General features: G+C 36.2%; 3 protein-coding genes across 6 annotated transcripts in view; all 3 read right to left on the bottom strand.

The window, feature by feature from the left end:
- Nucleotides 1–5207, bottom strand: part of ppp2r5eb (protein phosphatase 2, regulatory subunit B', epsilon isoform b) — a 31263-nt gene extending 26056 nt beyond the window's left edge. For both annotated transcript variants that reach the window (XM_016536239.1, XM_016536238.1), the window contains exons 1-2: nt 4840–5207; nt 920–1080 (exon numbers count right to left, since the gene is read on the bottom strand). In XM_016536239.1, coding sequence (XP_016391725.1) covers nt 920–1076 — 157 coding nt within the window. In that variant the 5' untranslated portion in view covers nt 1077–1080; nt 4840–5207. The remainder of the gene's footprint in view (nt 1–919; nt 1081–4839) is intronic.
- A 2230-nt stretch (nt 5208–7437) lies between these two features.
- Nucleotides 7438–11570, bottom strand: wdr89 (WD repeat domain 89). Of its 2 annotated transcripts, none has more exons than XM_016536232.1 (3): nt 11499–11570; nt 9699–10383; nt 7438–8456 (listed from the first exon to the last, which is right to left on the bottom strand). In XM_016536232.1, exons 2-3 carry the CDS (start codon nt 10360–10362, stop codon nt 7960–7962), a joined length of 1161 nt encoding a protein of 386 aa, XP_016391718.1. In that variant the 5' UTR covers nt 10363–10383; nt 11499–11570; the 3' UTR covers nt 7438–7959. The 2 variants fall into 2 exon arrangements, with proteins under 2 accessions (XP_016391718.1, XP_016391719.1); XM_016536233.1 differs by lacking the exon at nt 11499–11570 and adding an exon at nt 11396–11423.
- Nucleotides 11571–12234: 664 nt separating this feature from the next.
- The window catches only part of LOC107726595 (sphingosine-1-phosphate phosphatase 1-like), a 30684-nt gene continuing 22169 nt past the window's right edge, over nt 12235–20749 (bottom strand). The window contains exons 3-4 of one of the 2 annotated variants that reach the window (XR_001638283.1): nt 18573–20005; nt 12235–12245 (exon numbers count right to left, since the gene is read on the bottom strand). Coding sequence is in view for 1 of the 2 variants with exons in the window: in XM_016536240.1 (XP_016391726.1) it covers nt 19454–20005 (552 nt within the window). In the remaining variant the exon portion in view is untranslated. Of the gene's footprint in view, nt 12246–17081; nt 20006–20749 lie in introns of those variants that run through there. The other variant, XM_016536240.1, reaches the window with a different exon arrangement.

The following is a 20749-nucleotide window of genomic DNA, read 5'->3' as shown; positions in this document are numbered from 1 at the left end:
AATTCATCCACGGGCCGCATTTGGCCCGCGGGCCCCAGATAAAGATTGAAAGGAGTAAAGCCTGTGTTAATGCTATTGAGAAGGCTAATATGGCCAAAGAAGATATTTTGTTTTATAAATAAATGTTCATTTAAAAGCAACCCCCAATCAGCGTGTTATGTTACTGTTATACCTTACGGATCCGACGAGGTTTTGTTCCGTCCTCCACGCTGTGACAACTCACAAAAGACTATTTTTAGCCAAGCAGCGCAGAGAGCTGCTTCAGAAACGTGCCGCGGCTGGCTGGTATAAACACAAGCATTAGCCGTAACGCACCACAGACGTAAGTGTAGTGAGTACCGATCGAGTCATAAAATGTGATTATCGGCCAAATCCCGATCTCCGGTCGATCGATCGGAGCATCCCTAGCAATAATACTTCATATTATGACAATTTTGTAATTTTGATCAAATAAATGCAGCATTGGTGAGCATGAGAGATTTCTTATAAAAACACACAGACCACAAACCTTTGAACAGTAGTGTAACTAGAGGACACAGCCACACAGAGAAATCATATCCACAATGCAATGTGGGATAGTGCCTTCCATTTACAAACACATGAACCAAACACAAAGAATGTGTGTACATGCACAATAAATGATAACTATTAAAAAAAATGATAACTATTAAAGAACAACTTAATCTAATAAAGCAAACAACACTAGCGTGTTGACAACGAGTCCGGTTCACACATGAGACCTCAGAAAAATGCTACATTTACAGCAAATCTGTATTCTTATTCTACTGTAGAGCTTTATAGACCACTGAAGCAGTCTGAATCAGAATTACATTCTACTCTGAATCAGGGACTTTCAGAGCTCAAGTGATTTCAGAGCAGAAGTGGTTATGAGAGCATTTAGTAATCGTGAGTGAGTCACCTTTGAGCAGGGGAAGAGGTGTGAGTTCGATTGGTTTGCCCTGAGAGCGGAACTGTGAGGAACTCTGAGAACGTTTCTGCTTGGCTTTCCGGACAGACTTCCGGGAAAATCCGTCTACTTTATCCACTGATGGAGGCGTGGTGGCTGCGGAGGACATAGCCCTGGAAAAAGAGAGCAAGGTGTGTAAGACAACACATCAACACTGCAACAAATGCATCAGCATGTGCATTTTGCAAATATTTGGGGGGGATCTAATATTGCACCAAAATTACATGTGCATCTCTGTGGTATGTGTAAAAATATATCCCATCAATAGTCCTTGGGCAAATGAGAACAACTGAGGGTTATAATGTCCAACATAAGATCTTAACCTCAGCTTTCAAAATAAATCCCCTCCCACGATCATATGATCACAAACATTTAAAAATACTTCCTTGAAGTGACCATTGCCACCAGGCTCACTTTGCTAACAATGCTAAGGAACGGCCCATTTTTAATGGATTCATTTGCTCTGTTTTGTTTGGAAACAACCCTACATGAAGTGTCTCCAAGTTTTGACTTTGCTTTTGATCTTCATTTAAAATTACACAGAAATGCTGGGACAATACTTACCAGTCATAAACGCTACAGATTTAGTTAGTGGGTTGTGCATGTATAAGAGCCCAGATTTTGAGTAATGAATGAAAGTATATAACAGTCAAAGAAACACTACCAAATGTTTGTATAATGACCATAATCGTCTTCATTTAATTTGCTATGGCTATAAACAACTGCTTGTTAGTCATTAACATGATCACTCTGTAAAGTTTTTAGATGAATACAATTAGAGAACACAAACATATTTTGCATCATCTCGAGTCTAATATTTGCAAGGCACTCAGTAATTAATTATGAACCAAAATATTTACAGGTAAACACACTCCTAATGTCACTGACAGTAATCAGGCTACATAATTACATAATGATTAATAGCGAGTTATTCCTGCAAAACAACACATACACAAAAGAAAACAATATCTGTGAACTCAGATTCTGTAGGAACCTGGCAGGAGTGTTCTATGATGGATTAAATAATTCCAGATATTTAAGTGTGTAGTGGAAAAACAAGATAAAAGAGTATGTCAAGTTGCTCTCCAGCAGCACCGTAAACAGCCATTAGTTGTACTGAGGTCTTCAGATCAGTGATGTGTGTGTGTATTTTCATTATGTCTGTGTTTTGCAGGTCCAGTGTAAGCAGCACTAAATCCAGACCTGTTTTAATGCCTTCGGACAAAGAAGTTTGCAATTCAAAAGCAACTGTAATTATAAAACAAACCACAAATGGCTATAGGAAGGAAATGTGGTGGTAAAATGAAAATCTAGGCAGGAGATGTAAATAAAGGCAGGAATGCACACTGCGATGAAAGATAAAACAGAATGAAAACAAATTCATAAGCAAAAAAAAAAAAAACTATTTTGATGAAAGGAGGTGTGTAGAACACAGCAGGATTCTGTTGACCAAAAAAGTCTGGATCAGGTTTTTTCACAGGTCTATTGGTGTCAGCTTAAATTACATGCATGATATTAAAGCAGATAAACACACAGAATTAACAGGTAGAATGAGAAAGAAAAAATAAAAACAACAGGCCAGGGAAGCAGAGAAGGAGAGAAAGACCACCTAAAATTTCCTTTGATCATGCTAGTGGAACTCAAGAAGCTTAAGTCATAGATGTAGAACTGAACTCAGTTATTTTGTGTCTCTTGAAAGCAAAATCTCTGAGCTGACACAAATGAATTTGCACAGAAAAGTAAATTTCAACTGATTATCTGAACTGGACAGTCCAAAACCAGTGTGGTCTTTAATCCGACTATTCAGAGCACTTTGATATTGCAGTCTGAGAGGTTTAAATTAGCAGCCATCAAACGAGTGAGATGCTGCCAACGTCTATTGATGACATCCCATAATGCTGCACTGTGCAGCCCACCACAAACAATGTCATCCCTTTTCTGAGCCACTTCTCCTGTTCTCAGAAACAACAGGCCTGGCAGTATCACTACCTGTAAAAGGAATAAACCTTCTCGCTCATGTACAAGAACAATGAATGCAAGCAACAATCGCACAAGAGAACATTGACGAAAACACATAAGGTCAGCAGAAATCAATTAACACAAGCAGTCATTGTGGTTAAGACTCTGAGAATGTCCCAAAGCTGAGATAAGTCACATTTTACCCCAAAATCAACAGAAAGAAAAACAAAACAATTTGATTAAAAAAAAAAAACACCCACGATTTTTGTGCGATTATTTAAAAAAAAAAAGAAAAAAAAAAAAGCGTAAAGCACATTTACACCATAAATCTCATTATCACAATGCAAAAACTGATATAAATTATTTTAAAAACATATATAAAACATAAATAAAAAATACGTGTTGGTAGTATTTGCTGCATTTAAATGAATCAGTGACTTAAATCAACCTTGAAATCAACATAAATGCACCAAATACTACCAACATATGTAAGATTTATATTACAACGTTTTTACTGTAATAGCAAAAATTATATTATGAGAAACTAAAGGAAAAAAGTACTTAATTGACATGAAAATAATGCATACATATTTTAATTACTGTAAAAAAAAAAAAAAAGTTGTAATTATGCAAAGAAATATAATGTGGAGTGAAATAGGACCAGGACATAAAAATTTGTAAGAATGATAAGGTGAGAGCAGGAAAAATATCCATGTTCCTTCCTCTCCTGTTATAAAGTTCACCCTGGTTTGACATTCACATTGAGATTTCTGTATGAGACCAAGACACCGACAACAAACTTCTGCAAAAAAAGAAAAAAAACTAAAACCCTTACTCAGCCCATTTTAACCTTAGCACAAAATGCATCTTTGTCTACACAGATAGATAGATAGATAGATAGATAGAATCAAGCAATCTCTATTGCAGTGCAACTGGGCTAGTTTATGATATAGTGAGAGATAATCCCAAATGTCCATGCTGTTCAGCGATCCAGCCCTGTATAAAGATCTGCAGGTATAAAAACATCCCAGGGCTTAACCACTGGATTGACTGACAAAGAAGTGAACCCAGCAACCACAATCTACGAAACACTCATGCCCCGCCATTAAGCTAAAACACACTGCCACTGATGCCCTGGCCCTAATCTCTATAACCAGGTATTTAGAGATAACCTTTCCCATTGGTTTTGACTGAAGGTCACCCAAAACAACCAGTCCTACTGTAAACCACTCGTGGGATGTATGTGTTGTTGTTGGTGATGAGATATTGCAACTGCCAAACTGCCAGGCAGCTGAAATGAACCAGACCATGGAAACAGGGCACAGAGGCACAGTGCCACTGAGCCAAAGCAAGAAGTTGGCAAAGAATAGAGGAGTAGTGATCAGAACAACTTGTATTTGGTGGGTTAGTCCGTAATGAATAGACACAAAGTTTGGAGATTCACAAGAGCAATTTGGCACTGTGGTTCCTTCAAAAAGGACAGAAAAAAAAGTGGAAACCTCTGAAATTCTACAGTCCATATGAGTGCAGATGATGCAGGTTCATGATCTCCTAATGATTTACACACACACACACACACACACACACACACACACAAGCAGCTGACAAAGACCTACTGCATTCCAGAACACCAATAAAACAAAAACAGATGAAGAACAAGCTTTCTTCAAGGATTTTCACTCATACACCCATTCAAATGTTGCTTTACAGTCAGACATGTGTGAGAAATATAAAAAGCATGATTACATTTTTTCCCCTTTAGGTACACAACCCCTAACAAACTCTGTATAAAAAGTATTCTTAGACCTTAACTTCATTTATTTGACATATTTACTTTGGTATATGAAACACCAAAACGTACCGGATCTAAACTTGAGCAGGATAGGCAAAAACCATTCAAATATTTTATTTACCTTGATGTTTTCGATGTGAGGAGCTGATTTGGGTGTTTTTAACCGTCTTTCCTCCTTCAAGGCCTCTTGAAGCAGCAGAAAAAGAAAAAGAAAGACACAAAATCGGTTTTTGGCCTTAAAAACTGCCAAACCCACAGCAATAATCCCATCAAACACTCAAATTTCCGACGATAGAAAAGGATCCAGCTGAAATACGAACATCCCCAGGTATCTCTTTATGTCCACACACCGCGTTAATATGTTATTTTAATCCAGAAAATATGTTTTATTAGGGAATATCGGTCCCTTTTTCGCCCTATCGTCAATATTACTGGGCTGAGTCCATGGCACACATAACACGGACGCGCTCTAGGCTGCTGGGCCGGGTTCGGGCCTACAGTGCCACGCCATTGGTCAGTTTGAAGATTCCTCGGAACATGATTGGACGATGTAGGTGTCAATCACCACGCATGGGAGGGAAAAACTCTAGGCTTCTCTAACGATGAATAGAGAAGTTGGGTTGAGGTGTGTGCGAGTAGGAAAGAGAGTCACCTTACTATTCTGTCTTATTGATCTACTATTTTAATTGTTATGTACTTTGTTACAATGTAGTAAAATAACTATATAATTAATATTAAAATCTGGAACACTTTGCCAATACTAAGTTTATTAAGAAACCAGTTTCTAAAGCTATATCTATCGTGAAAAGCACTAAACAAATAAAAATGAACTGAATAGAACAAAAATAATTCATAGCACTAATGCATCTTTATTCAGAATGGCGACAGTCTGGACAGGGAAAAAGAAAAGGAAATAATCAATCTCTTCAGGAATGAAGTTAAACCTGTATAAGAGCCCAGCCCATATGAGGAGCGTCTCATTCCAAAGAAGAGCACACCTGGCGTGAACTATCAGCACATCGCACGAGCATCAGGATCATATGGCATCTTTTACTCTCGGCTATGGTTTCATGTATGCTTCAGGAAATGAGTGACGAGAGCGCGCGCGTAGGCACCGACGTCATTGCGTACACAGGGAATGGCTGATTACGCAACAGAGACGCTCTGGGCTGTTTCATTGAAGTTCAAACAATAGTGTCATTGCTACGATTCAGTGCCTTCTGGGCTTTGAAAGGTTTGTAAAATGAAACCTATTTATGAAACCTACTTATGTTTCATCATAAACGGGGACATGTTAAAGTGAATAAATTACCTTAGTCCAGTGAATATATAGCCTAATGTTTTTTTTTTAATTTGTGAAATTTGAGGCTTAGACCTAAAGCAGCGAGTAATAAAATACATTTATTGTTTTTAACCAGCCCATTAGAAGCATACTACTTTTTTTATATATATAAATCTGCAATTCCATAACTTGTATTGGGGATTGAAAGGCACCAAACTGTAAAAATGATGTAACGTTAGTGGTATTAATGCGTTTTAGAAATTAAATAAATAAATGACAGTTGCTTGCTGGGGATTTTATGGTGGCTTCCAATTCAGATAAATGTATGCATTTGAAACCGTAATTCTTTACTGTATATTTAAGGGCATTTACAACACACATAGCATCCACAAACACCACGCAATTGACAGTTTCTCAGTTTGTCTCTCAGCAGTCATTTCTTGTGCTAGATGCCAAATTCCGAATTCACATCACTTTCTGCGACATTGTTGAATATTATTGATGGTGGGCAGTTTCCGATCGATGGAATACGAACAAATGAACAGGGCTGTCCTGTTGTGGCATGTCTTGAATTCAGCATAGTATACCTCACCAGGCTTACATTACATCAGAATTATTAGCTGGACTCTCATCCTCAGTGTTTACACTGAGAGAATCAAACACTGAAAACTAGAAGCTACCCTGAAAAGTGCGTGACACTGTGGAGCTCATAAATCTCAGAGACAAACGCGCCTGTTTAAAATTCACATTTGCATTTCAAAGCACACTCAGTAGTTATTCAAGATCACTAATGAGATTCAACAACAACAACAAAAAACTCAGGATAAAATGAGAGATTATGAAGTTGTAGAATTAATTCTGCAGCTCTTGAGATCAAAAACAATCAAAAACTATTTCTATTTACAATTTCAGAAGTTCTTATGGGTTAGTCCATGCTAAAAAGTAACAAAAAACACAAAACATACATTTCTTGACAGATGATTTTGTCAAATGCATTTGCTAAGAACATAACCACCATTTTTGTCCATGAATGTAAACCCTTTGCATAGAAAGAATGCAGACATGGTGTGATTATGGTTGCACTTTGCATAATTGATTAGAAAGTGATTCTGACATTGTATCTCAGTGGTGCTGATGCAGCCCTCCAAGGTACATATAAAAACATTTAAGACAAGATATTCCAGAAAATCCCCATGCATTAAAGGAATAGTTAAAAAATAAATAAATAAATAAGAATTGCTGATAATGTACTCACCCTCATGCCAGCATGTAGATGAGTTTATTTCTTAATCGAAACAGATTTGGAGAAATTTAGCATTGTATCACTTGCTTGGATCCTCTGCAGTGAATGGGTGCCGTCAGAATGAGAGTTCAAACCAAAATTTCTCCAAATCTGTTCTGATTAAGAAACAAACTCATCTACCTCTTGGATGGCCTGAGGGTGAGTACAATTTAAGATAATTTTCATTTTTGGGTTAACTATTCCTTTAATACAATACAGCTTCAGTTTGTAGTCCTGAAACCCAGAAGACAATTTTTTCATTTTCAAGTCATGTGTTTAACCTCAAAGGTGATCTTATGAAACACTTTTAAAACACATGTTGCAAACAAAACACAAGAAATGTAATGTTTTACATAAGGACAACAACTACCACATAGATGAGAGTTTATCTGCTGGACAAATCAAACAACAGTTGTAATTCTTATGTAGCAATTTGTTCACAACTTACATTTTAAAACCACAAAACTGTTTAAATTCTGCCAATGTCTATAATAAGCTATACGTTTTATAAGGCAGAAGATTCTAATTTAGTCTCCATAAAGCGTATCTTTATCTATTATCCCTACATTTGTGAAAACAAAGGCATCAGAGCAAAGTAGCTTAGTGCACTTTGCAATTTCTCTGAGAATTCTGTCAAATAACCGATTTGTTTCAGTGTCAACTGTCTCTTGATGTAATCATGCTAGTTTTGAGCGGTCTTTCTGTATAGCTTGTTTTCTGTGAGCTTTAGTTTTGAGCTGCATGGAGGAGATGCTTTTCAGAGAATCTTTCTTCCCCACACTGATTTCCTCTGCTCCTGCTTTCCACTGCAACAACTGGCCATCCTCCCCACCCGTCAACAGAGATTGACTGATCGCATCCCACTGGAAGCACCTCACTGTAGCTGAATGACCCCCTTTGAGGGATTTAATGAACCTCAGACCATGCCCACTGCAGTCCAGGAGGTGGAGCTCTCCATGATTACTCCCTCCCACTAACAGAATACGCTCCTCATCTGACAGCCATGTACCGCCCACAAAGTACTCAAGCGAGGCTCCATCAGGGAGCTGGACAAGTGCTCGAGCATCAGCCGAACTCAGAAGGGTCAGAGTGTCATCGCTGTCTGGGCGAGCCACGTCCCACAGGTGGAGCCCTTCATCATGGGTCAGACAAAGCAGCTGGTCAAGATCTTTGCCTGTTAATAGAAGAAATTAAATGACAGTTTAGGGTTCTGGGGAGTACAAATTTGGTGATGTTTAACATTTTAATTCAAATAGAATTTGAAACTCACATTTTCAGCCGTTTTTTGTTACTTGATAATAATACGTTTTAAATAGTTATGTCATCTTAAATAGCCAATCTGAATATGCAAATGCTTACAGGGTTCCCACACATTTTATCCAATTAACTGAAAGTAAATGTACTTAGAAAAGGCCATTTTTAGTCAATTAAATATTTTACAGCAAAGCATAGCTAAAAAAAAGTATATATTCGATACTATTATCAGTTTGCCTGTTGTTATTGTTTGATTATATTCATATCAAGTGAATTCATTTTAAAAATCATTATTATTGTTTACATTTCCATATTTACAAAAATGTATATTATTTATATAATTGTTTTTTTATTATTATTGATAAATTTTATGTCATATATTACAAAAATGTACATAAAATAACATATATATTCATATATATTACATAAAAGTGACTGCATAATTTGTAGCAGATTATTTTACAGCATACCAATTCCTATTTATTATTAAATTCAATATTTTGAAAAAGTGTTACAGGCCTGGTCATCACAATCTAACACCTAAGCATACCAAGAAAAAAAACCCTGAATATATGAATATATTAGTAGTAGTAGTAGTAGTAGTAGTGGTAGTAATAGTAGTAGTATGTCATAGAAATTTGTAAAAATCGTCATCAAAGGCATGGTCATCATTACAATTTAATAGCTAAGCATACCAGGAAAAAATATTCTTTATGATTATTATTATGATTATATAAACATTTCAATGTCATAGAAATGTTTAAAACATCTTAAGAAGCATTTTACAAGCCTGGTCATCACAATTTAATAGCTAAGCATGAAATCTTTATATAATAATAATTATTATTATTATTATATTTTTAATATTAATATTTAAAAAAAAAAGCATTTTACAAGCCTGGTCATCACAATTTAATAGCTAAGCATGAAATCTTTATATAATAATAATAATAATTATTATTATATTTTTAATATTAATATTTAAAAAAAAATTAAACATGGAAGTGTTTTACAGGCCTGGTCATCAAAATTGAAATATTCTGATATTTTAAATGACTAAGGGAACTCTGTTTCGTGTACATTTTGACAAAAAAAAAATACTGCTCAAGTTTTACTGTTATATAGTTTGGATTGCTCAGTCAGGTGTGTTGTTGCTGCCTACCTGTCCAGCAGAGGGAGCTTGCAGAGGAATTGCAGTTACAGGTGGTGACAAGAGCATCCTCCTCTCCACCCAGACTCAGATCGAACACGTTCACAAGCCCATCTGTGGCTCCAGAAGCCAAGCGGTCTGCCTGCCGTGGGTGGAACTTCACCGTAGTGATGTCATCACTGTGTGACTCTGAGTAAACGCCCAGCAGACCGCCCATCTCACCTCCATCCCGAACCATACGGGCATCCCAGAATACTAAAAAACTGTCCTCCCCCACCTGCTCCGTGCCTGCGCACAGCACACGATCACTACAGCTCACATCAAACGAGAGGTACGAATGTGTCAAATCGCTGCGGAACACCTGGGTGGCATCAGAACCAGGCCGCCGGACGTCCCAGCACCGCAGTGTCCCATCGGCGGAGCCGCTGAACAGCAGGTGAGGGGAGAGATGAGAGAAACGCACCCCACACACAGGAGCCGTGTGACCATGGAAGTCACCCACCAGGCGGAGCGTCTCTCTGCTGTGCAGGTGCACAGAGTGATTGGAGCAGCACACAGCCAGCACATTTGACCCACTGCTGGCACAGGAGAGCTCCAAAATGTACGTGGCCTCACTGGGCTGCAGCCTCCTGGTGATGGAGAGAGTCCTAAAGGTGTCCTCCAGAGTGTCCATCATCGTCACCAATTACTCTGGCACCTTAAAAGAAAAGAGTGTCATTTCACAGATGCTTTTATTTGAAGTGACCTAAAGCAGAGGTTCTCTACTGGTGACAGATTTGTGTTTTACATGGCAAATTATTGCCTGCTGAGAGAATGAAACCATGGACACAGGAGACTAATAAAAAACATGATTGACAATTTTCTTATTCATTTTATGAAGCAGTTATTTTGCATAATCATACAGTTCATGTTAATATTAAAATATTTACATGTTTAATTCTAAGGACTATGATTTGTTGCTAAATGATGTAAAATCTGGGTCCTGAAGTGAAATTAATTGAGAACCACTGATTTACTGTACTATTTACTAGACGTAAGAAGTCATTGTTTAGTGACTAGATCAGGGGTTTTCAATTTTTTTAAGTGCCACGGACCCCCAAATATGATCATCCTCAAGCTGTCATCCTAAAATTTAAATAGCATCTATATATTTTTATATATAAAGTCCCAATTTATACTGTAAAAAAACTAGTATTACAAATATTTTTTTTAAAAATTTACATTATTGTATCATTTTCTTCTCATTGTAGTACTGTACTGTTTTATTATTCATTTAAATCAGATTAATATATTTTTTTATTCGTATAATTACATTTATTAGTTTAAATGTATTCATTTTATTTACTGATTTATTTACTTATTATTATTTTTTACATTCTTTTTCTTTAAACTTTTCCATGGACACCACTTGGAAAAACATGAAAACCCATGGTCTTGATCAAGGACACAGTGGTTTGAACTCAAAATTCATATTAAACGATACACATAAATCATTAGAGATCACTAAACCGATATGACTCAGGTTAAAACAATTATTTCTCGGTTATCTGGAAAGTGATGCAGAATTACTGTCAAAATCACGGCTATAATTAAAAACATGACAGCCAAGGAGATGAATTAGAGTTAGACTGTTTCTTTGCATAATAAGTGTAAACAAGTTAACCTGACAAACAAATAGATAAGACATAGCAACAAAGTAGAAATCTCACAGTCTAAAGTACTCAAAACATACTGATCATTAATAAAACTAGTAAAATTAGTAAATATTTGTATTTAATCGATACAAATTATTGCACAAAACAAAACACTCACATGTGATCGTATTTGACAGACATCAGTGTGCCACCTCCTTAGCTTCTCCCCGGAAACACAGTGACGCTGAACATTAGTTCCGCAACGGACACGTTTTACGATGCACTTGCTTCATTTGTTGTAAAACTTAAAAGAACTGTAATTCATAAGCATTTCTAAATCTGAGACACGACGACAGCCACATTATTTATTCGTTTTCGTGTCTAACATGACAAGAGGTAAGAAACAGAGACTATCCAGCGCTTTGCCGCCATTAGATGGCAGTGATTCACTGTATTATGAAATGCACGCCTGGCAACGATTTATTTGTTTGTTTGTAATCCCATAACATATATTCAAATGTTAAATTCGTTGTAAATCACTTCAAAACCAATTGTATATATGGTAATTTGCCAGAAACCCTTTCAATTACAAATTTTAACCTAGTACAGCTGTAAATTTGTTTCTACTGTTTTCAAAAACTATTAGAGAAGGTTAAACAAGAGGAAATAACTGGGACATTTATATTGGAGAGTGAAAGAGTATAATGTAACAAGGGTATCATTGTGATGAGAATAGAAGATGCTTTTTTCCTTTGTCCGCCTGTCGCCTTTGTTAAACTCCCAAAGGGCACAAACAGGAGTGAAACTTGCCATCTGAAACAACAATCAGCAATGTCATCAGATGAGGACAGGAAGTATTTTGCTGACTTGAGCAGTACAGCAGGCCCATGTTGACCTTTATGATCATATTTCCAAAAATCCTGTCCTTTTGTATTCTTTTAGCCAGAGGGGAACGCATGAGAGAACCCCAAAGAAACATTAAATAGCAAGGCCTTGACATGAGCATTTGACATAAGATATAAAACTTAAGTAAACCTTTTTTTCTGACTGCTTATAGTTGAGTGTATTTGTGACTGAGTGCATATGAGAAGCAAAGAGGTGTGTATTAAAGTGTTCGGTGTGTGATGAGTAGGTATGCATTCACACAGGCCTGTGCCAGCAAGCAAACAAAAACAACCAGTCTTTAACCCTGTAAAGCCTAGGGTAACATATTTGATGCATGCATTTCTAAGGCCTTTAAATTAACAACATGATCAACACTGTGCTGAAAAAACGGTTGTTCATAATGTACTACATGCCTTCTGTTGTCTGATTGGACAGTGTATATGTTCAGGTCATGGTACACGTCTTTTGTGATTTTTATCAATTAAACATAAGACTGTTATAATATTTATAAACTTTTATAATATTAGTAATATTTTTTGATCATTACTGGACTGGAACTTATGTTCTGTATATAATATTAGTTATAAGGATCTCAGTGATTTACACTACAAGCTATGAGAATTTAATCTTTACTTTTTGGCAGTATAAATAATATCTGCACTAAATTGAATATTTTCGCTCTGTAATAAAATTGAGCTGTTTTTTTTTTTTATCAATTAAACATAAGACTGTTATAATATTTATAAACTTTTATAATATTAGTAATATTTTTTGATCATTACTGGACTGGAACTTATGTTCTGTATATAATATTAGTTATAAGGATCTCAGTGATTTACACTACAAGCTATGAGAATTTAATCTTTACTTTTTGGCAGTATAAATAATAGCTGCACTAAATTGAATATTTTCGCTCTGTAATAAAATTGAGCTGTTTTTTTTCTTCTTCCTTGAGTATGAACTCTCACCATATCATATTTGAGCTGTACAAGTCTGATGTATCAAATATGATACAAAGCATAAAACACATGCATTTTTTAAAAGCTTTTTAAAAAATATTTTGGCTAGTTTTAATAAAACTAGTTTTTAAGTTATTTGATGCATGCATTTCTAAGGCCTTTAAATTAACAACATGATCAACACTGTGCTGAAAAAACGGTTGTTCATAATGTACTACATGCCTTCTGTTGTCTGATTGGACAGTGTATATGTTCAGGTCATGGTACACGTCTTTTGTGATTTTTATCAATTAAACATAAGACTGTTATAATATTTATAAACTTTTATAATATTAGTAATATTTTTTGATCATTACTGGACTGGAACTTATGTTCTGTATATAATATTAGTTATAAGGATCTCAGTGATTTACACTACAAGCTATGAGAATTTAATCTTTACTTTTTGGCAGTATAAATAATAGCTGCACTAAATTGAATATTTTCGCTCTGTAATAAAATTGAGCTGTTTTTTTTCTTCTTCCTTGAGTATGAACTCTCACCATATCATATTTGAGCTGTACAAGTCTGATGTATCAAATATGATACAAAGCATAAAACAGATGCATTTTTTTTTAAGCTTTTAAAAAAATATTTTGGCTAGTTTTAATAAAACTAGTTTTTAAGTTTTAATAAACTGTTCCATTTAAAAAGTTTTCTATTATTTCATATGTAAGGCTTTACAGGGTTAACCCTTAGCCAGGTCTGTGGAAACTAGTGTGAAATACTGTACAATACTAAAAGCCATGTGTTTCAGTATTTTGGATGAACACAAATAAGCTCATTTTTACTAATAATTACATCTTATGTGACACTAAACAGTGAAATGAAAAAGAGAAGAGAGTTTTTTTTTTTGTAACCTGAACTGCCAGGGCAAATCTGGCTAAACATGCTCACACATGTACATTAATATTTCAGGCATTACAGAGAAATCTGTCATTATTTTCTACGGTCCAAACCGGAGCTGAAATTATATATAAATAAAACACTTATTCAGCAAGTTAAGGAAGCAAAACTATTGGGTATCACCCTGGATAATAAATTGTCATGGTCAAAGCATATTGAGAACATAGTGAAGAGAATGGGAAGGGTGGTAGCTGTAGTAAGGAGATGTAGACAATAGCCTACTTTACGTTTGATATAATGAAAATAATTTTGGACACTCTTCTTCTCACAGCTGGACTATTGTCAGATAATATGGGCCAATGCTACAAAAAAGGATTTGAGGAAACTTCAGTTGGTACAAAATAAGGCAGCGAGATTAATCCTCCAGTGTTCGTATGGTACAAATATTAATAGTATGCACTTTGATCTTAAATGGCTAACAGTGGAAGATAGGATGATTGCTGCAATACTGTTATCAACATGGAAGGTTTTACATTTTAACGGGCTGTTTACACCTGGTCACTTCATGCGTTTTGTCTGATCGGATAGCTATCCGATCGTGAAAAGGCCAGGTGTAAATGCCCTCCGAAACGCATTCGAGACGGATATAAATCCGATCGCTCAAACCACTTCAGGAGGTGGTCTGGGCCGCATTCCAGACGAAACTGGACAAGTGTAAATGCATCTGGCTGTTGAAACCACATATGTATATTTTACTCCTCTCAAAATGTTCAAATAATAAACGTGTGAGAGCGTGTTATAGGCTATATGACATTATAGTCAGATATGACTGCGCTAATGCAACACACATCGCCGCGGACGAGTAGCTGAGTATCTCTTCAGCAAGCCGACGTGCAAACTGCTGCGAATGAAACAAAATACGCAGACGGTCAACACAATCATCTTCATTAAAGGGGTCATATGATGTTGCTAAAAAGAACATTATTTTGTGTATTTGATGTAATGAAATGTGTTTATGCGGTTTACCCTGTTAAAAAAACCAGCATATGCTGGTTAGGTATGTTTTGACGCTGGGATGCTGGATTAAGCCGGTCATTTGCTTGACTCTTAACTTTTATAAAGAATATCTCTTTGGGTTTGAGACTTTAGTCTTCGCAACTTTACAGATCTTCTTTATGCACCAAGAGCTTGTAACACTTCAAAGAGAAAGGAAAAATTTCAATCGCATCATATCACAAGACAAACTTATCTTTCCAGTGCTGATGCCGCACGCACACCTATTGCGGTCTTTGGTCTTGAAATGAGCTGATAATTAATAAAATGCAGCGCTTATCTTTTGATTTCGTTGACGTGAACTCTGTTAAATTTAAATATAGCGCGGGAATTGAAGATCGGATTTATATCCGTTTTCAAGCGAAAACGCATGAAATGACCAGGTGTAAACGGGCCCAAAAACTCCATTGGATCAGTATAATCAATTACAATCTAATGTTCAGTCACATGAATATGCTACTAGACGAGCAACAGAGGGTAGAATATTTCTACTCCCTAATGCTAAAACTAATTTTCTTAAACATACAGTAACATTTAGGGTAATGAAATCATGGAATCTTTTACCATTTTCATTAATTAGGATAACACGGAAAATTGATTTTAAAAGGCAGAGATGTAGGAATTAATTGAATGAGCAATACATTTTTTTATATTAGTAGGTGTTATAGATATTAAAAAGGGTGGAAGAAATGTTTATAGAGATGCTTTGGAATGTGGAGAATGTATTTAACTTTTTATTTTCTTATTTTTTAATGTATGTAATAATGTATGAATGTTAAGTGTTGTGTGGACCCCAGGAAGACTATCAATGCTTTAGGGCATAGTTAATGGGGATCCAAATAAATAAACAAACAAAAAAAAAATCATTGATCTCAGCAGGAACACTTAAGCGTCCTGTGGAACAATGACTGAGCAAATGTGTGCTTATCAAACCCAGCCATATGATTCTGTTAATAAGATGCCATTTCTTTATTTGTTTTTCTTCAAAAACAGACCAAAGTAATAGCCTTTTTTATTTTTATTGAGCATAATATTCAAACGTAATGATGTAGGTAACAAAGATCATCAGATAAAAATTTCTATGAAAAAAAATTAAAGCTTCTATAACAAGCCATTTTATTAACATAGGGGCATAGGTCTCCTTATAACACTGAATTCTTGGTGATTTGTGCATTATGTTTTTAGCCCTGTGGGAGTGCAATTCTTCCAGTGTCAAGTGCTGGATGGTCAGGAGACTTTTGTTTTGTCTAAATGTTCATTTTATTACACTTTTAAAATGGGATATTTTTCATAGTTGCAGGTTTTACAATGGATCTGCATCAAGCTCTTAACACTTTCAGAATGCCTCCCACAATATTAAGAGATGGCAAAGTCATCCGTATTTACAGATCATTAAAAAGGAAATCAAAAAGACCCAGATTAATAAACACATGAGAATCAGAGCTCCAAAATAACATTTTACACAAACACACATACAGTATCCAAAGCTTCTGGGACACATTTGGTGAAAAATGATAATTGAAAAACACAATAAGTAGCAAAACAAACAACCAGAAATTAAAAAAAAAAAAATCCTACTGATTTTACACTGAAATAAACATCCGAAGCAATGGGAGGGTGTCTGTTCAAATGAGACAAATGTTAAGTTTCTGTAATATATTTATGAAATGGTTATGACAGCAAACCGAACACCAACAGAGGATAACTGACATATTTAACATGCAATCTTTTTTCTTGTTTGAAAAATAGTAAACATAAGATGTAGAGCTGATCACAGACAAACCCAGTCTTATTTTAGTATTATATTTATTATGACTGTATTTACAAATATTTGGAGTTAGCTTTTGTTTTTATATTTTCAGTTTTCAATTTAATTTTATGTGCTTTTTTCATTTTGTTTTTTTTAAATATATTGTTTTCATGTCAGTTTTAGTAATTTAATACTCCAATTAAAACTTCTTTAATTTCAGTTAGTTGCCAGGGCAAAATTTCTATTTTTATATTTATTTTTAGTAGTTGTAGTTTTAAAAAAACAACACTGGATGAACCAGGATGGACTGAGCAGCAATCAGCCATTCTGATCTGTTCCACTTTAGTTTAAAGGTTGTCAAATGCTCTACTTAGATGAAAGAAAGAAGAATGAAAAAGAAACAGATGGGAATAATTGTCTCATCAAACATAGCAGAGATTTAGATAAAAGGCACTGTGTGGTATCCAAATCGGATCTGTTTATTCAGAATAAGCCATGTTATTTTCATGAAAACCAGAGAAAACCAAATCAAAGGAAATAAATGAAAACTTCACCACTGGGCCAGTTTCTCAGGAGTTTAACCTAGGTCATGAGCAGGACCACACAGATTCTGCTGCCGTTTTCTGCATTCGGTGCTGATTACAGTGGAGTTGTTTTAATTTAGACATGGGAAAATTAGGTAAATTGACCTGGAAATACTACGTTTTTTTGTAGTTAAATAGTTTTCAAATGATATTAAAATATTATAAAAATATTAAATAAACAAGAAAGGGCTACAGCATGTGTTGAGTTTTTTTAATGATATGCAATCCAATCTTTTGAAAATCCTACAGATTCAGTGCGGGGCTGAAAATTACATAATGGACTTACAACTACTGAAAGCACTCATACTTGGTCATAAACACATGACAGATTACTAGAACACAGGCCTGAGAGAAAACAAATGCTAAAATCTATCTACTGCCATCCAAAAACACAATTATTATGGAATCACGCAGTACAATTGGTCCAGAAAGCAATGCTCACCAAGGACAATCTCCTTCTCATATTCTGTCCTAAATACAACTTCCGACCTTTGTCTCTTCCATATAACCTCTGACCTTAAAATTAATTACACAGATCTATATTGTTCTAGGTGAAGGATCAGAGGTCAGCATTGCTCTGCACTGAGAAGAATAGCTGGTTTTCTCATCATTCAGAGAGAAAAAAAAATCTTGTTTACAGAAGTGAGGAGTTGGGAAACCAGCTTCTCTTTCAGCAAAAATAAGAACTAACATGTGCACAAAGACACACAAGGCCACAGGAAGAGTATAAACGCACGCACACAGCAGTGTCATGCAAGCCTGACCTATTATAAGGCCATCGCAGCAACACGCACAACAGCAGGCAGCAGAGCAGTGCAATCTGGGAACAGTGCATTTAAATCAGTACCACAAATTCATCTTAACTATACATCAAACACAACCTTGACTATCAGAAGGCAGAATTATTCATAGGCTTAGTGGCAAACCTTGTGTTTCAACCTGACTGAAAGCACACCGCTAAATGCTAGTAGAGAAAACATTTATTAGTCTAGTGTCGCTTTTCTTTGCGATCAATAATGCCGCACATATTTACACACACATATAGTACCATATTCTAAGCAGCAACTTACAGGGAATAAAAACAGACTGAGATTGAAGATCTAATAAAATTCTGATTACGAGCCAGACTCCCTGACAATATTGTTATTCCAAACCTGTGACTTACTTTCTCTGTTGGAAACATTGAGAACCAAATAACATTAGAGCCCATTGACTTCTATTATATGCACAAGAAGACATCTCTCAAAATATTTTCTTCTGCACCACAGGTCAAATATTGAGGGTGAGTAAAATGACAGAACTGTCGTTTTGTATGAACTATCCGTTTAAGGTTTCTATAAGTCTTTGGAGAATAGTCCAACCTTCTTTAGATCAAAAACTAAACATCTCAATCAACTGCAACAAAAATTACCACAAAGATCAGCGCTGCTCCCAACACTGACCATTTCTATTAACATTTGAGATTTCAGATTCAAATCTCGCAAACAAAAGAAATATAAATTGCTGGCATCAGTTCCAGCCAATTCGTAAGCGTCGCAGAGATTTTGCACGCTAATTTGCATGAGTCACATCTTCGCAAGAGAGATTTCAATCAACTCTTGATGCAAGAGTTTAAGTCCACCTACTGTGGCATGAACAAATCTAGCCAAAAGATTACTCGTAAGTCCTATAAAATTTGAGAATTAGCAAAAATGCTGTATTGCTTGCAAAAAAACATAGGATTTTAGATAAGAATAGAATCTGATAGATATGCTACTGTACTATACATGCAATGCAAACTGCATAGAAAAGGGCAATAATCTCTGGATCAACATCAAATAGGTGTTTTGAATAGAAAATCTGATAAAACTACAGTATAAATGGTGGAAAATGCATTCAAGGAGCATCTGGAAGGTGTAGCACAGTGTCAGTTACATGATCGGCATTAGTTCCATCCAATTACTGATTCGAAGAGAGTTGCCTCTGCAGTCCAACTGGGCTCTTATTGGCTAAAAGAATAGGTGTTTCTTCCACCTAATCACAACAGGCCCACACGTGCAAACAGGAAAGGCACAAGAAAATGCGCATTTAACCCCACGGTTCCATAGACGATATAACGATACGGCAGCTCCACCTCCATGTGCTGCCTGGCCTTCCGGACGTCGCCGCTGGGAATCCCAAAGAGCCAGCAGACGAGCGGGATGGTGAGAGCCTTCATTATGGCTCTGGTAGCCAGGAGAATGATGACACCGAGGAGAAAGCGGAGTAGACAGAGTCCGATCAGGCTGAGGGTGAAAGATGGGGGTTGAAGAGGAAACATGGATGCAGGTGGGTCTGGCAAAAGGCCCAGGTGGTAGTTGATGTGGGATGCCAAGGCGATCCCCGCGCCAGAGCCCAGGATTTGGGCGGTGTCACCGCGTGAGGTGCTCCAGGTGTCCAAGGTGAAGGAGAAGAGGCCTAGTCCTACGTGAAGTGAGATGATGATGAGCGGGGCGTAGGGATGTGAGCGGTTAAAGGTGTCGATGATGTCCAGAGCAGGACTGAAGACCACCAGGATCAGCAAACTGTACAGAAAACCAGCAATAATGTCCTGAAAAGCATACAAAACACAAATATCAACGGCAAACCACAGGAACAAAAACAAAATGCATGTGAGACCCAAAGACGTCATTAAAAAACAAAAGGTGGTTTACATATGAAAGAGGCTAACATAGAGAATGTACATATTTGAATATCACCTTATTTGACATGTAAATCTGTAGAGGAAGTTTGACCTAATAATAAACAAATGTCATTCTGAATACATGGTTACAAACAAGAACAGCAGGGAAAATCAATACCTGTTCACACTGACACAAATATTTGGAACCAAAATTTGGTCTGATTTTCACATGTGATTTGTCTGTTCAGACCAATGTGCAAAAAAACTGAAGGAAAATGTAAACTTGCTCTCTGAAAGTAGGTGGCACTTTTAGAAAAGAAGTAGTAACAGCAGCGGCTCTGGGCATGTGACCAAAAGCACAAATCTTATTGGTCTGCCAGTGAGATGAAAAAAAAAAGGTAATTCAGTGACCGATGGCATGTGAATATTCATGTTGGTCTAAACAAATGCATTAACAACCATTTATTCAAATTAAAATGTTTATCACAATTTCCACACCAAATACTCAACAGGCCTTTATACTAAGACTGAAACAGGTTAATAACTCATACAAGCAAACCTGTGGACTAAATTTGACTTAAAGGGGTGGTTCACTGGGTTTTTTCTAGGCTTGATTGTGTTTATGGGGTGCAGTCTAACATGTGTTAATGCTTCGTTTGAAGAAAAAAAAAA

The sequence above is a fragment of the Sinocyclocheilus rhinocerous genome, unplaced genomic scaffold (genome assembly GCF_001515625.1).
Source record: "Sinocyclocheilus rhinocerous isolate Xijiao unplaced genomic scaffold, SAMN03320098_v1.1 scaffold4019, whole genome shotgun sequence".
Classification (NCBI taxonomy): domain Eukaryota; kingdom Metazoa; phylum Chordata; class Actinopteri; order Cypriniformes; family Cyprinidae; genus Sinocyclocheilus; species Sinocyclocheilus rhinocerous.
The sequence above is the reverse complement of the archived record's forward strand: the minus strand, read 5'-3'. Positions and strand labels throughout refer to the sequence as shown.

Excerpts from the sequence above, each read along its gene's own strand:
- wdr89 (XM_016536232.1), bottom strand. The coding sequence starts at position 10,362 with ATGATGGACACTCTGGAGGACACCTTTAGGACTCTCTCCATCACCAGG. Across the intron at positions 8,457-9,698 it reads AAGCTCCCTCTGCTGGACAG|GCAAAGATCTTGACCAGCTG; the intron begins GTAGGCAGCAAC and ends TTCTATTAACAG.